General features: G+C 42.0%; 1 protein-coding gene across 1 annotated transcript; it reads left to right on the plus strand.

The window, feature by feature from the left end:
- Positions 1-1,837: 1,837 nt before the first annotated feature.
- On the plus strand, positions 1,838-9,434 carry UQCC6 (ubiquinol-cytochrome c reductase complex assembly factor 6). Its single transcript, XM_025926707.2, has 4 exons — positions 1,838-1,997; positions 2,324-2,441; positions 8,523-8,663; positions 9,095-9,434. The coding sequence occupies exons 2-3, from the start codon at positions 2,334-2,336 to the stop codon at positions 8,616-8,618; spliced, it is 204 nt and encodes a 67-aa protein (XP_025782492.1). The 5' UTR covers positions 1,838-1,997; positions 2,324-2,333; the 3' UTR covers positions 8,619-8,663; positions 9,095-9,434.
- Positions 9,435-11,901: the final 2,467 nt, after the last annotated feature.

Raw genomic sequence — 11,901 nt, forward strand, 5'->3', positions numbered from 1 at the left:
ACTTGTCGTTTTCTGAGGCATCTATTTAAATCAGTTAACCTGAGAGCTCCTTTCTAACGTGAAACCCATGTTAACTAAATAACATGAATAAATGTGTAGCCCCTATGTACTTTTAAGTGAATGAATTAGGGGAGAATATTGCAGAAATTAAGGTGAAGTGAAGGTTTCTGAGTGGTGAGCTCAAGAAGAAGCTAGGCTCCTGGATAGGAAATCATTGCTGCTGCTGGCAGGCAGGGCCAGTCTCCTGGGTGTTTGCCCTGTGCACACAAGAAGCATGATCCATAAAAGAGAAAATTGAAAATTGGACTTCATTAAAGTCAGAAGCTTCTGCTCTTCAAAAGATTATTAAGGAAAAGTAAAGACAAGCTATAGACGGGGAGAAAATATTTACAGGTCAAATCTATCTGATACAAGATTTATATCCATAATACATAAAGATGACTAAACTCATAATAAAAAACCAAACAATAAAAAATGGATAAAAGATTTGAACAGATATGTCACCAAAGAAAATATAAGCATACAACAGGATTCTTAGCATCATTAGTCATGAGACACCATTACCAACTTATTAGAGTCCCTAAAAATTAAAAAGGTTAACCAGACCAGGTGTTGGAAGAGGATGGAGAAGAACTGGAGCTGTCAACACGGCTGGTGAGAGTGTGAAACTGGATACCTACTTTGGAAAACAGCTTGACAATTTCTTAAAAAGTTGACTATACTCCTACCTGCTATATGCTGCAGCCATTCTACTCCTAGGAAAGTATTCAACAGAAATGGAGCATGTGTTCACAGGCCTGTATATGAGTCTTTCTGATATATTTTACTGTTCATAAAAGCTTTATTCCTATAAGCCCCAAACTGGAAACAACCAAAATGTCCACCAAAGGTGAATGGATAAACCAATTGTGGTAGAATTATACTCAGCAGTAAAACGAAGTGAACTAGTGATACATGCAGCAATGTGGATGAATCTCAAAATAATGGTGCTGCATTAAATAAGCTAGACCAAGACAGTATGTCAGGATTCCATTTACACAGCATTCTAGAAAATGCATTTATCTGTTGTGACAGGAAGCAGATCAGTGGTTGATCCAGAGGAGACTGTGGGAGGAATTAGAGGCACGGAGAAACTTTGCGTGTGATGGATATGTTAATTATTTTGATTGTGGTCATGGTCACACAGGTGTACAAATGCCAGACCTCACAATTTGCATATTTAAAATACGTGGTTTATGTCAAATATACCTCCATAACAATGTTTAAAAGCTGAGTGTATCATGATTCATGTTATATATACAACCAAAAGCCTTCAGAATATAGTCTTGCGTTACCTTTTTCTCAACAAAAATCAGTTCATAGTCATAGCACAATCTAAATATGAACGGATTAAACAATGTCGACTTCAGTTTTCTTTTTTTCCAGTAGCACCGCAGCCTAAGGAAACAGTGTGAGTGTGCCTTTGCTTCAGGTCAAAGGACGCCGGGCACAAGAACAGAGAGAGCTTTTAACTTCACTCACTAGAGGGTGACCTCATCTGAGCACGTCCTGGTCAGCATGCCAACCTCCACCCCCTCCTAAAAAGGTGGTAAACGCAAGCAACTTTCTTGGGCGTGTGAAAGGACAAACCGGGGACAATAATCCTGCCAGCTCCGAGCCCGAAATTCGACAGCCGACTATACGGCAGATCTTACTGTAGGGAGAGTCATGAGCCCGAATTAAGTTGAAAGAAAAGAAAAAGGAAGGGAAAGGAAGAAAAGAAAAGGAAAGAGAAGAGAAGAGAAAACAGAAAAAAAAAAAAAAAAAAGACAAAGAATAGGCAACGGCTCCGGCCCAGAGTCCCAACTCTGCCTGGTCACGTGCCCGCGCCCCCAACTTTCTGGTCCGATGCGGCTCCCAGGCCCTGTACTTTTGGTTCCGCCCGCTGGCTGTCGGCTACTACCCCGGCGCATTTCCGGCCGTGGTGGGACAGTCTGCGGAAAGTAGGGCACTTCGCGGTAAGGTCTCCCCGGGCGCGCCGTTAGGGCCAGTAGGGAGTGCGGTGTGCAGTTTCCCTTCTGTTAGGGTTGATAGGGTCGCGGGGAAGCCACCAGGTGTCGGCCTTCCGCTTGATGTGCAAGATCTGCCTTTAAGTTCCAAAGGCCTAGCCCCCACACTAAGAGCCCCTGGGAGGCTGCTCTCGGGCGTGGAGGGGTCGTTCGGACCCTCAGCGCGCTCGTTTCGTAACTGGGGACACGGGGCGCGGGGTGGGAGAGAACGCGGTGGCCTGTTTCGTCTTGAGCTGGGAGCGTTCTAACACCTTCCGCCTTTCCTCCCCGTCTAGCCCACCGACCATGCCCGCGGGCGTGTCCTGGGCCACCTACTTGAAAATGTTCGCCGCCAGCCTCCTGGCCATGTGCGCCGGGGCCGAAGTGGTGCACAGGTACTACCTGCCGGACCTGGTGAGTGCAGGAGGGGCTGTGGTCCTGGCTCCTGGACCACTCCATTCTCCTCCCAGCAACGCAGACCATCTTAAAACGAAATTAGAAGCACCTCTGCTTTGGACCTGAAGCCTTATGATGGCATTCCATTGCATTAAGAGCAATGCATGACCTGTTCTTGTGTCTTAACAAGGCCTTACAGGGGTCTTAGCCTGTCACGTGCCTACCACTGGCCTTAATCTGCCATTTTTACCTCTTGTTCCCACTGTTGCAGCCACACTGGCTTCTTTGCGGTTTCTCAAACTCATAAAGCCTGTCCCCATCTCGAGGTCATGCTTTTTCTCATCCCGGAATGCTTTCCTCCCAGATCTTGGGGTTGGTTTCCTACTTCAAAACGTCAGGTCTCTGCTCAAATATCTCCTCCAGCAATGAAGGTCCTTTGGACAGCTCCTAAAGGATTGCTTCTGTGCTATTATGTCTCTGTTCTTTGTTTCCAGAAAGGACTTGTCACAGTTTGCAAGTATTTTATTCCTTTGTCTATTGACTTGTTCTTTGTTTCCTCCACCAGAATGTAACCTCCATGAAGGGACTGGACCTGCGTCGTTCACCCTTGTATCTCAGTCACCTAGGAAAGAGCTTAGAATGTAGTAAATGTTCAATAAATATTTGATGATTGAAGAATGAGGGAATATAGGCATTCAAAAGAGGGAGAAACTTACATTAATTTTAATAAGCCTTCATTGAGTTAGAACTGGGAATTACAGGTGCTTTTGAAGACTTCTGGTCTGGTGGAGGTGGAGGCAAGGAAGCACAGCGAAAGAATGACAAATGTGTGCTAGGTATTATGCTACAGGTGTGAATAGAGTGGTTTGGAGCACCGCATAGGGAACGGTCATTTCTGCCCGGACTCTGGACAGGTAACACAGAGAACCAACCATTTGTGTTTCTAGTTTTAGTGAATTGACAACGACGGTTTTGGAGGTATTCTTGTTTTCAGAGGAGGAAACAGGTTCAGAAGAGTGAACATGATTTCCCAAGATCACATAGCTTACTGAGGATTTGAAGCCCAAGCTTTCTGTTTAGTGTTTCTCTTTTTGGATCCTGTTAATAAAGTAGTATAACACCCACGTAGAACATTCAGCTTGAATTCAGGCATGTAGATGAGAATGTGCAAATCCCTCCTTCCCATTTACTAAAACCCCCTCTCCCCAGTCTGCTCCCCACACGTCTACCATTTTTTGATTAGTGTCTACTTGCAGACTTTTACTGTTGTTGAAATAAGCACACACACAGAGTTTATATGTAAATAGGCATTCATATACACAATTCTCTGTAACTTGCTTGTTTCGGTTAAAATCTGTATGAATAGACACATGTTTATATCAATAGCCTTTTTTCTTTCTGACCATAGAATAGCATTTCCTTATATGGTTGTTCCATATATTATTTAATTAATCCCCTAGTGACATTTTGGTGGTACCTAGTTTTTGTACAAACAATGCTGACGTAGCTCTTTCTTACCACCATAGACTTCTCCTTTGAGTTCTGGGGATGCATCAAGGATACTTAGTGGAGACCAAAAGGTGTAAGAACCTTCCACAGAAATGCAATTGAGTCATTAATTCATGAGGAATTGACATCAGGCAGGCATCACAGAGGAAGGATTGCCTGTTATTTGACCCTGGGGAATTGACCAAAAAATTGCCCTTTGATTCACTCTTCTCATTATAAGTGGGAGTATGCAAGGTTGCTGCTCGGACCTTGAGAAGAGGCAGCATGAAACCAGAATCTCTAGAAGGACCATACTGAAGCGTCTCAGGCCACTTCATCCTGATTGGGTGATGACATCAGCAGTAGGGTACCTCTCTAGGGACTTGACAACGGCTAGGGCTGGCCAGCTATGTGTAGGATGCTGGATGCTTTACTAACATTTAAAGGATTTGTGTTCTTTACCTGCGTCTGTTGGTGCTGTTCTGGCAATGACTCACTGTTGTAACAACCTCTGGCCTTTGTAGGGGTCTTTCAGTCTTTACAGCTGGAAGGTCTGGGTGGAGCCCAGAGCAGAAGACACCTTGATGGCTGCCTAGAGCGGGTGCTCAGTACTGTCTTAAGCGAGCAGCATCAAGGATGCTTTTTCGAGTTGTGCAGCTCAGCTCCTCAGAATAGGAATGGAGGCAAGGATGCAAGGCGGACACTCTGTCCTGGGATACAAAGTGTGCTTTTGCTTGAGCTTTTCTTTGCAGTTTCATTTACTTTTGCATTACTTTTACTGGTTCTGTTTTCCTTAATTTATAATCTATTTTTTATCAAAACAGTGGGTGGTCAAAAAAATGCAGTCTCAGGACTCATGTTAAAGTGTTCATTTTTGGTTGTCTCCAGACACAACCATATACACACAAACTGCTATTTAGAACCTCTGCTGACATTGTTTTTTTTTTTAATTAAAAAAGAAATTTTTTTTAACGTTTATTCATTTTTTGAGAGAGAGAGAGAGAGCGAGCGAGCATGAGTAGGGAAGGGGCAGAGAGAGGGAGACACAGAATCCTAAGCAGGCTCCAGGCTCTGAGCTGTCAGCACAGAGCCCGACGCAGGGCTCGAACCCATGAACTGCGAGATCATGACCTGAGCGGAAGTTGGATGCTCAACCAACTGAGCCACCCAGGCGCCCCAACATTGTTAAATTTTGATGTCAGTAAACTTTTTAGTCTTTTAAAAGTTATATAGTATGTATATATATAAATATATAATATATAAAACTCTATATTATATATATTACACATTTTGTAAAGAAAAGTGCTTTCTTTTAATAAAAGTTGAATTGTCATTTTAGTTTTGTAATGTATTGGCAACTGAAATTACTCCACATGTGTGCCTGTGTGCGTAAGTGGGTGGTTGTATATACTTTGTAGAAATTTGAAACCTGCTGTTACTGTACTTCATTATTTTTTAAGGTTTTTCTTTTAATTCCAGTTAACATGCAGTGTTATATTAGTTTCAGATATACAGTATAGTATATTATATTTTATAGGGCTTTGTGATTTCATATAATTTCCTTTTTGTCCTTTTTTTGTTTTTTTTATTTTAGAGAGAGAAAGCATGTGTGAGCAGGGGAGAGGAGCAGTGGGAATGAGAGGGAGGGAGAGAGGGAGAGAGAGAGAAAGAGGAAGAATCCCAGGCAGGCTCCATGATCAGTGTGGAGCTGGATACTGGGCTCCATCCCACAACCCTGGGATCATTACCTGAGCCAAAATCAAGAGTCGGACACTCAGCTGACTGAGCCACCCAGGGGCCCCCATATAATTTCCTTTTGTGACCTGGGGGACAAAAGAGCCCTTCTAAATTAATTCTTTTTCACAGTTTAATGAACAGGAAACAAACTATATTCTTTGCTTGTATTAAAGGGATTGGAATGTCAACATCCTAGGACTAGTTTAAGATAGGAGATTGTCAGACAAGTTACTCTAGCTTTTATTCCAGTTCTCATCACTGATTTTTGTGGAAAGTCATTTTCACTTCAAAATGAGAATTTTGCTGTGAAGCACGTCTCTTAGGTCCCTACGTCTCCTCTGACTATGACCTCGACCCCAAACCCCATATTCTTTCCTAAACTATTTTATTTCTTTAGGATTAATTAGTTGTTAGGAGACAGAGTAAAATGAACCAGATCACGGTGTTTGGACTTCAGGCATTGAAAGGCTATTGAGATTTTTGATGTGATTTAAATTATACCAGAATAATCTCGCAGTTTTGTATAAAATAATTAGAGTAAAGATTTTATTTCTCTATAATCTTATGAGCTTATAAGGGTCCTGAGCAATGATTTATTCACGGAGCACAGTTTTTGCCTGCTTTTTATAACCTCATAGGGTTGTAAGAAATGAGGAGATTACGATGTCCCTTTCCTCAGGACCTTACAGTGGAAGCTGATAGCTGATAGAAAGAGACATGCCTCTGAATCATTCTGGACAGTTCCACTTGGATGTGCAGTGAGCATGTTCAAAACTGAGCTCCTGGCCTTCCTCCAACAGACCTGCCCTTGAAGTCTTGCCTATCACACTGGATGGTGACTCCATTGTTCTCGTTCAGGCCCAAACCTAGCAGTCCTCTTTAACGCCTGTCTCATACTGTGCATGACAGCAAATCCCATTGGCTTAACCTGAAGAATATATCCAGAATCTCACTGCTTTTCACCACTTCCTTTGCTGCCACTTAGTTCGAGCCACTGTCAGTCACCTCCCACCTCAGGGACTGTGTTAGCTCTCTGGTCTGGCTTCTGCCTCCCACCCCTGCTCCCCTCCAGTCTTTCCTCAATAAAAGCCATTGTCCTCTTTTTACGCTTGGCTTGAGTCAGGTCATGTCACTCCTCTGCTCAGAACTCTCCACTGGTTTTGCATCTCTGCACCCACTTTTCCCCTCTGTCCTCGTCTCTTCCTAACTTCTAGTCGAATACTTTATGCCAGCTGTGCTGACCACCTTGATTTTCCTTGTGCGTAAAGGTACGTTCCTGCCACAGATCCTCTGCATTTGTGGTTCCTTCTGCCCGAAACACTCCTCGATATCTGCGTGGCTGCTTTCCTCACCCTCCTTCATGTCTTTGTTCGGAAGTCACCTTTTCAGACAAAATAAGCCCATGGAAAGATGCTAGCGTCTTTAGCCATCAGGGAAATGCAGATGACAACCATAGTAAGATACCACTTCATAACCACTATCATGGCTATAATTTAAAAAGCCAGACTGGGGGCGCCTGGGTGGCTCAGTCGGTTGGGCGACCGACTTCGGCTCAGGTCATGATCTCGTGGTCTGTGAGTTCAAGCCCCACATTGGACTCTGTGCTGACAGCTCAGGGCCTGGAGCCTGTTTCAGATTGTGCCTCACTCTCTCTCTGACCTTCCCCCATTCATGCTCTGTCTCTCTCTGTCTCTAAAATGAATAAACGTTAAAAAAAATTTTTTTAATAAAAAAAAACAAAACCAGACTGCTCATGAGAAGTGTTGGTGAGCATGTAGAGTAAAGGGAACCCCCTTACAGTGCTGATAGGAATGTAAAATGGTGCAGCTGCTTTGGAAAACAGTCTGGCAGTTCCTGACCCAGTTCAACATAGAGTCATAGGACTTAGCAATTCCACATCTAGGTTTATACCCAAGAGAAATGAAAACCTACGTTCACACAAAAACTTGTACACACAGACAGATGTTCACAGAAGTATTATTCATAAGAGTAAAAAAGTGGGAACAATCCAAATGTCCATCATCTGGTGAATGGATAAGTAAAACGTGGTCTATCCTTTTAATGGAATATTATTCTGTCCTCAAAGGAAATGAAGTACAGATATATTTGACAGCATGGATCAGACCTTGAAAACATGCCAAGTGAAAGAAACTACTCACAAAAGACCACATGTTATATGATTCCATTTATGTGAAATGTCCAGAACAGACAAATCTGTGGAGACAAAAAGATTAATGGTTGCCCAGGGCAGTGGCTTAGTGTGGGGCAGGATTGTGTGGAAATAGTAGTGACAGCTGATGGGCACAGGGTTTCTTTTTGGAGTGATGAAAAAGTTCTAGAATTTATTGTAGTGAGGGATGCACACCTTTGTGAATATACCAAAAGCCACCGAATTGGAATCGTATACTTTAAACAGGTGAATGGTATGGTATATGAATTATATCTCACTGTGTCACTAAAGCTGTCACGTCAAGCTTTTCCTGACCACTTTTCTTGAAGTCAGTTCTGTTTTTTTTTTTTTTCTCTTTATAATTTGCACATAATAGGCACTTACTGTTTTTGAATAAATCAGTTGATTTCTAATACCTGTTTTCTGTGCCAGGCACATGGTGGAGAGTGAGTAAGTGGTGCGGGAATGAGTTTCAAAATGTGGAAAGCTTTATTAAAATTGTGATCTGTCATTTAATGTTGATGGAAACTCTCCCTCTGTGAGTCCTGTAATACTGAAGACACAGGTTCTTATAATTAGGATTTATGACTGAGTGCACAGGGACTTTTTGTTCTACTTTTTACGTTCTTTGATGCCTTTCAGGTCACAGTTAATTACAGTCTAAGAAAGCACCGGCATCTGTGTTTTTTTGTTTTGTTTGATAGACAATACCTGAAATTCCACCAAAGCCTGGAGAACTCAAAACGGAGCTCTTGGGACTGAAAAAGAGACAACCTGAACCTCAAGTTTCTCAGCAATAGAAACTTCAAAATACAACTCTGTCAAGAACTCCGTGAATATTTTAAGTATTAAACACATCTTTTTAAAGTCTGTTGAGTCAACTGCTTGTCTTTAAACACCTAATGCAGTGCTAACTGCAAGAGGAGGTGCTCAGGTGTTAGCTGATGCGTTGAGATTTTATTATAGATTGACCACTATTTCTTGAAAACTGCCAAAATATGTATCATCAGCTTTTTGAATGTGAATAGATACTTAGTCTTGAATATTATGTGAGAAAGAATGTCTGCAGTGTTCCCTGCCCTTATAATTCTGGGTTATTTCTCTGAATAAGCTTGACTATCATGGCATAATGGGAATTCTGAATTAACTATAATAAAAGTGCCATTGACATTGAAAGCTTATGGTATGAAGTTAATATTTCTCCAAAACTGGAAATTGCTACTAAACTGAATTAAGTTGAAATATTTAAAGTTTGAAGTTCTTTTTTTTTTTTAAGTTTATTTTTCAGAGAGAGAACGTGTGCACGTGCAATCGGGGTCCTCGAGGGGCAGGAGAGAGAGAATCCCAAGGCTCCGTGCTGTCAGCACAGACCTCAATGCAGGACTCGATTCCACAAACCAAGAGCTCATGACCTGAGCATAAATCAAAAGTCAGATGCTTAAGTGACTCAGCCACCCAGGCGCTCCAAAGTTTGAAGTTCTTTAATTGTGTACTTGACAAAATTATGAAAGATGTCACTTGGACTGTCGCAAGTTCTTTACCCCCAAATTTGAGAAACCATGTTACTATGTAATTATTCTTACAAAATAAATTTTAAAATAACTGAAAAGCTTAAATGAGCTTTGTAATTGGGTGAATTGTGTCCTCTTTCAAAAGATGTTGAAGTCTTAACCCCCAGTACCTGTGAAGGTGACCTTATTTGGAAATAGGGTCTTTGCAAATGTAACCAAGATAAGATGGGGTCATCAGGGTGGGTCCTAATCCAACATGACTGGTGTCTTTACAAGAAGAGGAGAACACAGACACACTAGGAGAATGCTAGGTGACAACAGAGACCGGAGGGATGCAACTACGATCCCAGGAGCACCAAGGATGGCGGACCACCACCAGAAGCCAGGAAGAAGCAAGGAGGGATTCTAGCCAGAGTCTCAGCACATGGCCTGGCTGACACCTGGAGTTTAAGACCTCTGGCCTCCGGAACTGTGAGGGAATCCATTTCCGTTGGTTTAAGCCACCCAGTTGGTGGTACTTTGTTATGGCAGCCCTAGGAAAGCAATATACATATTTCAAGTCTTCCTCTGAGTTTATAAAGGACAAAAGTAATTGATAGAGCAGTTGGCTCTCTATTTAGGGCTATTTTTCCAAGAAAGATTTTCAGAATTTTTTTTTCTTCATGTTTGTTTATTTTTGAGAGATTAAGCAAGTGGGGGAGGGGCAGAGAGAATCCCAAGCAGGCTCTGCCGGGTCAGCACAGAGCCCAATGCAGGGCTTGAACTCACAAACTTGAGATCATGACCTGAGGTGAAACCAAGAGTCAGATGCTTAACTGACTGAGCACCCCAGTAAAGTGCTAATTCTAAGGATTCTAAGTGACTTTCACCAAAGTATGTATGTATTCCTGTTCTGAAGTTAACCTGTTATGAAAAATATACATTATGGTGGCCGTGGAAATGCGGGAATAGACTCCCTGAGGAAAGACAGTAAATAAGGCCGTAAATGCTGATCACGGAGCAGCCTTCGGTTGTCTTGGCCTCTGCAGGGATTTTATCAGCTAGAGTGGCCTTGCTCAGAGCCACATGCCTCCTGCCATTCGGCACAACTCTGAGGGGCCCCTTGTGGCTCAGTTCCCTGTGGGCTGGCTGGGGCCATCTTTGGACATGCGTTGCTTCTCCCCTTCTCCCTCTGCTCCATCCCATTTCCTTTCCTTCCACAGGTGCTGATTTAAGCGCACTCCTTAACGAACATCCTGTATACTAAAAACTCCATTCTAGTGCTTCCTGGAGAACCAAATCGGTGACCTACAAACCAAAAATCAAAAGTAGTACTAGATTCTTCCTTAATAAAGCTGTGGGAGAAAACAACTCAAGATGGACCAGTTGCAAGTTATTTGGTAATTAAATTAGGTCAAACAGTTGTGCAAGGTGTCTTGGACGTAGCTGCTCGCTTTTCCAAAAACTGAGGGAGTACGATGCTTTCTAAGCTTCCTGCTGGAAACAATGGAAACTCAGAATTTGCAATTGGAAGACTCTGAAGAGCAAGTTTCAGATGTTATTAATTTAATGCAATGCGATGGCTTTAATTTCTTTATAACAATCTTTATTAAAAATGGTAATCTATAGTGGCCAAAAAATTGGAAACTAGTACAACTAATAGGTAATAATATAACATCGTATCACAAAAAGAAGCCACATCTTAACTATAGCATGTTTCCCGATGACGATGACTGATGGAGCTCCCGTTTTATTTCTTAAAAGAAACAGATTTTAAAAAAGATACACATTCAAGTAAGGTAGCCATTGAAGTGATTATTGCAAATTAACCCTAGAAAAATAGCTTGGAGGGAGGAGTAGGAAGCATACAACCAACAGAAATACAAGCCCAGAAAGCATCCTAGATTATCAGGAAAATTCAGTCCCTAACAAAACAGTAAAGTTGTATTATAGTTAATATTAAAGTTATCATAGTAAAGTTAGTTTCCACAGAATTTCCTCTCACACATATGATCTCTGAATATACAACTCAGATTTTCTCTCCCTAGCCACAGTTAGACTACCATTTCAGATGGCTACACAACTAAAGTACAGAAACCAGTTTCTCATAAATAATACACTTCAAAAGAAATTAAATGATCACTTGCTGAGGACCAGCACTCATCATCTAGTTATCTCTGTTGTAGGATTATGGGTGTTTTAAGAGACAGTCTTATTTTGGAGTAACTCTAGATTTACAGGAAAACTGCAAAGATAGTGGAATCCCCACGTGCCTTCTCCCTGTTTCCATGGATGCCATCCTCTTACATCACCATGGTGTAGGTGTCAAAGCCAAGGAACCATGAACTATATTATACACCAGACTTACCCTTACCGTATCCTGTCAAGGATACAGGAAATCACTGCTATTAACCTTGATCACTAGGTTAAGGTAGCTTCTGCCAGGTTTCTCTGCTACAAAGAAATGATTTTCCCTTTCTGTCTGCTACAGGACAGCTACTAAGTCTAGCCATCTTTCAGAAAGGAAAGGAGTTTAAGCTCCACCTCCTGCAAGGGGGAGCATCTATATACCGGTTTTTTTTGGAATTCTTCT

Source organism: Puma concolor, chromosome B4 (genome assembly GCF_028749965.1).
Source record: "Puma concolor isolate L17-30 chromosome B4, mPumCon1.1.hap2, whole genome shotgun sequence".
Taxonomy (NCBI): Eukaryota; Metazoa; Chordata; class Mammalia; order Carnivora; family Felidae; genus Puma; species Puma concolor.

What these genes read in the sequence shown, in the direction of transcription:
- UQCC6 (XM_025926707.2), top strand. Translation starts at nt 2,334, where the DNA reads ATGCCCGCGGGCGTGTCCTGGGCCACCTACTTGAAAATGTTCGCCGCC. An exon ending in GGTACTACCTGCCGGACCTG is followed by an intron (nt 2,442 to 8,522) that starts GTGAGTGCAGGA and finishes TTTGTTTGATAG; the next exon opens with ACAATACCTGAAATTCCACC.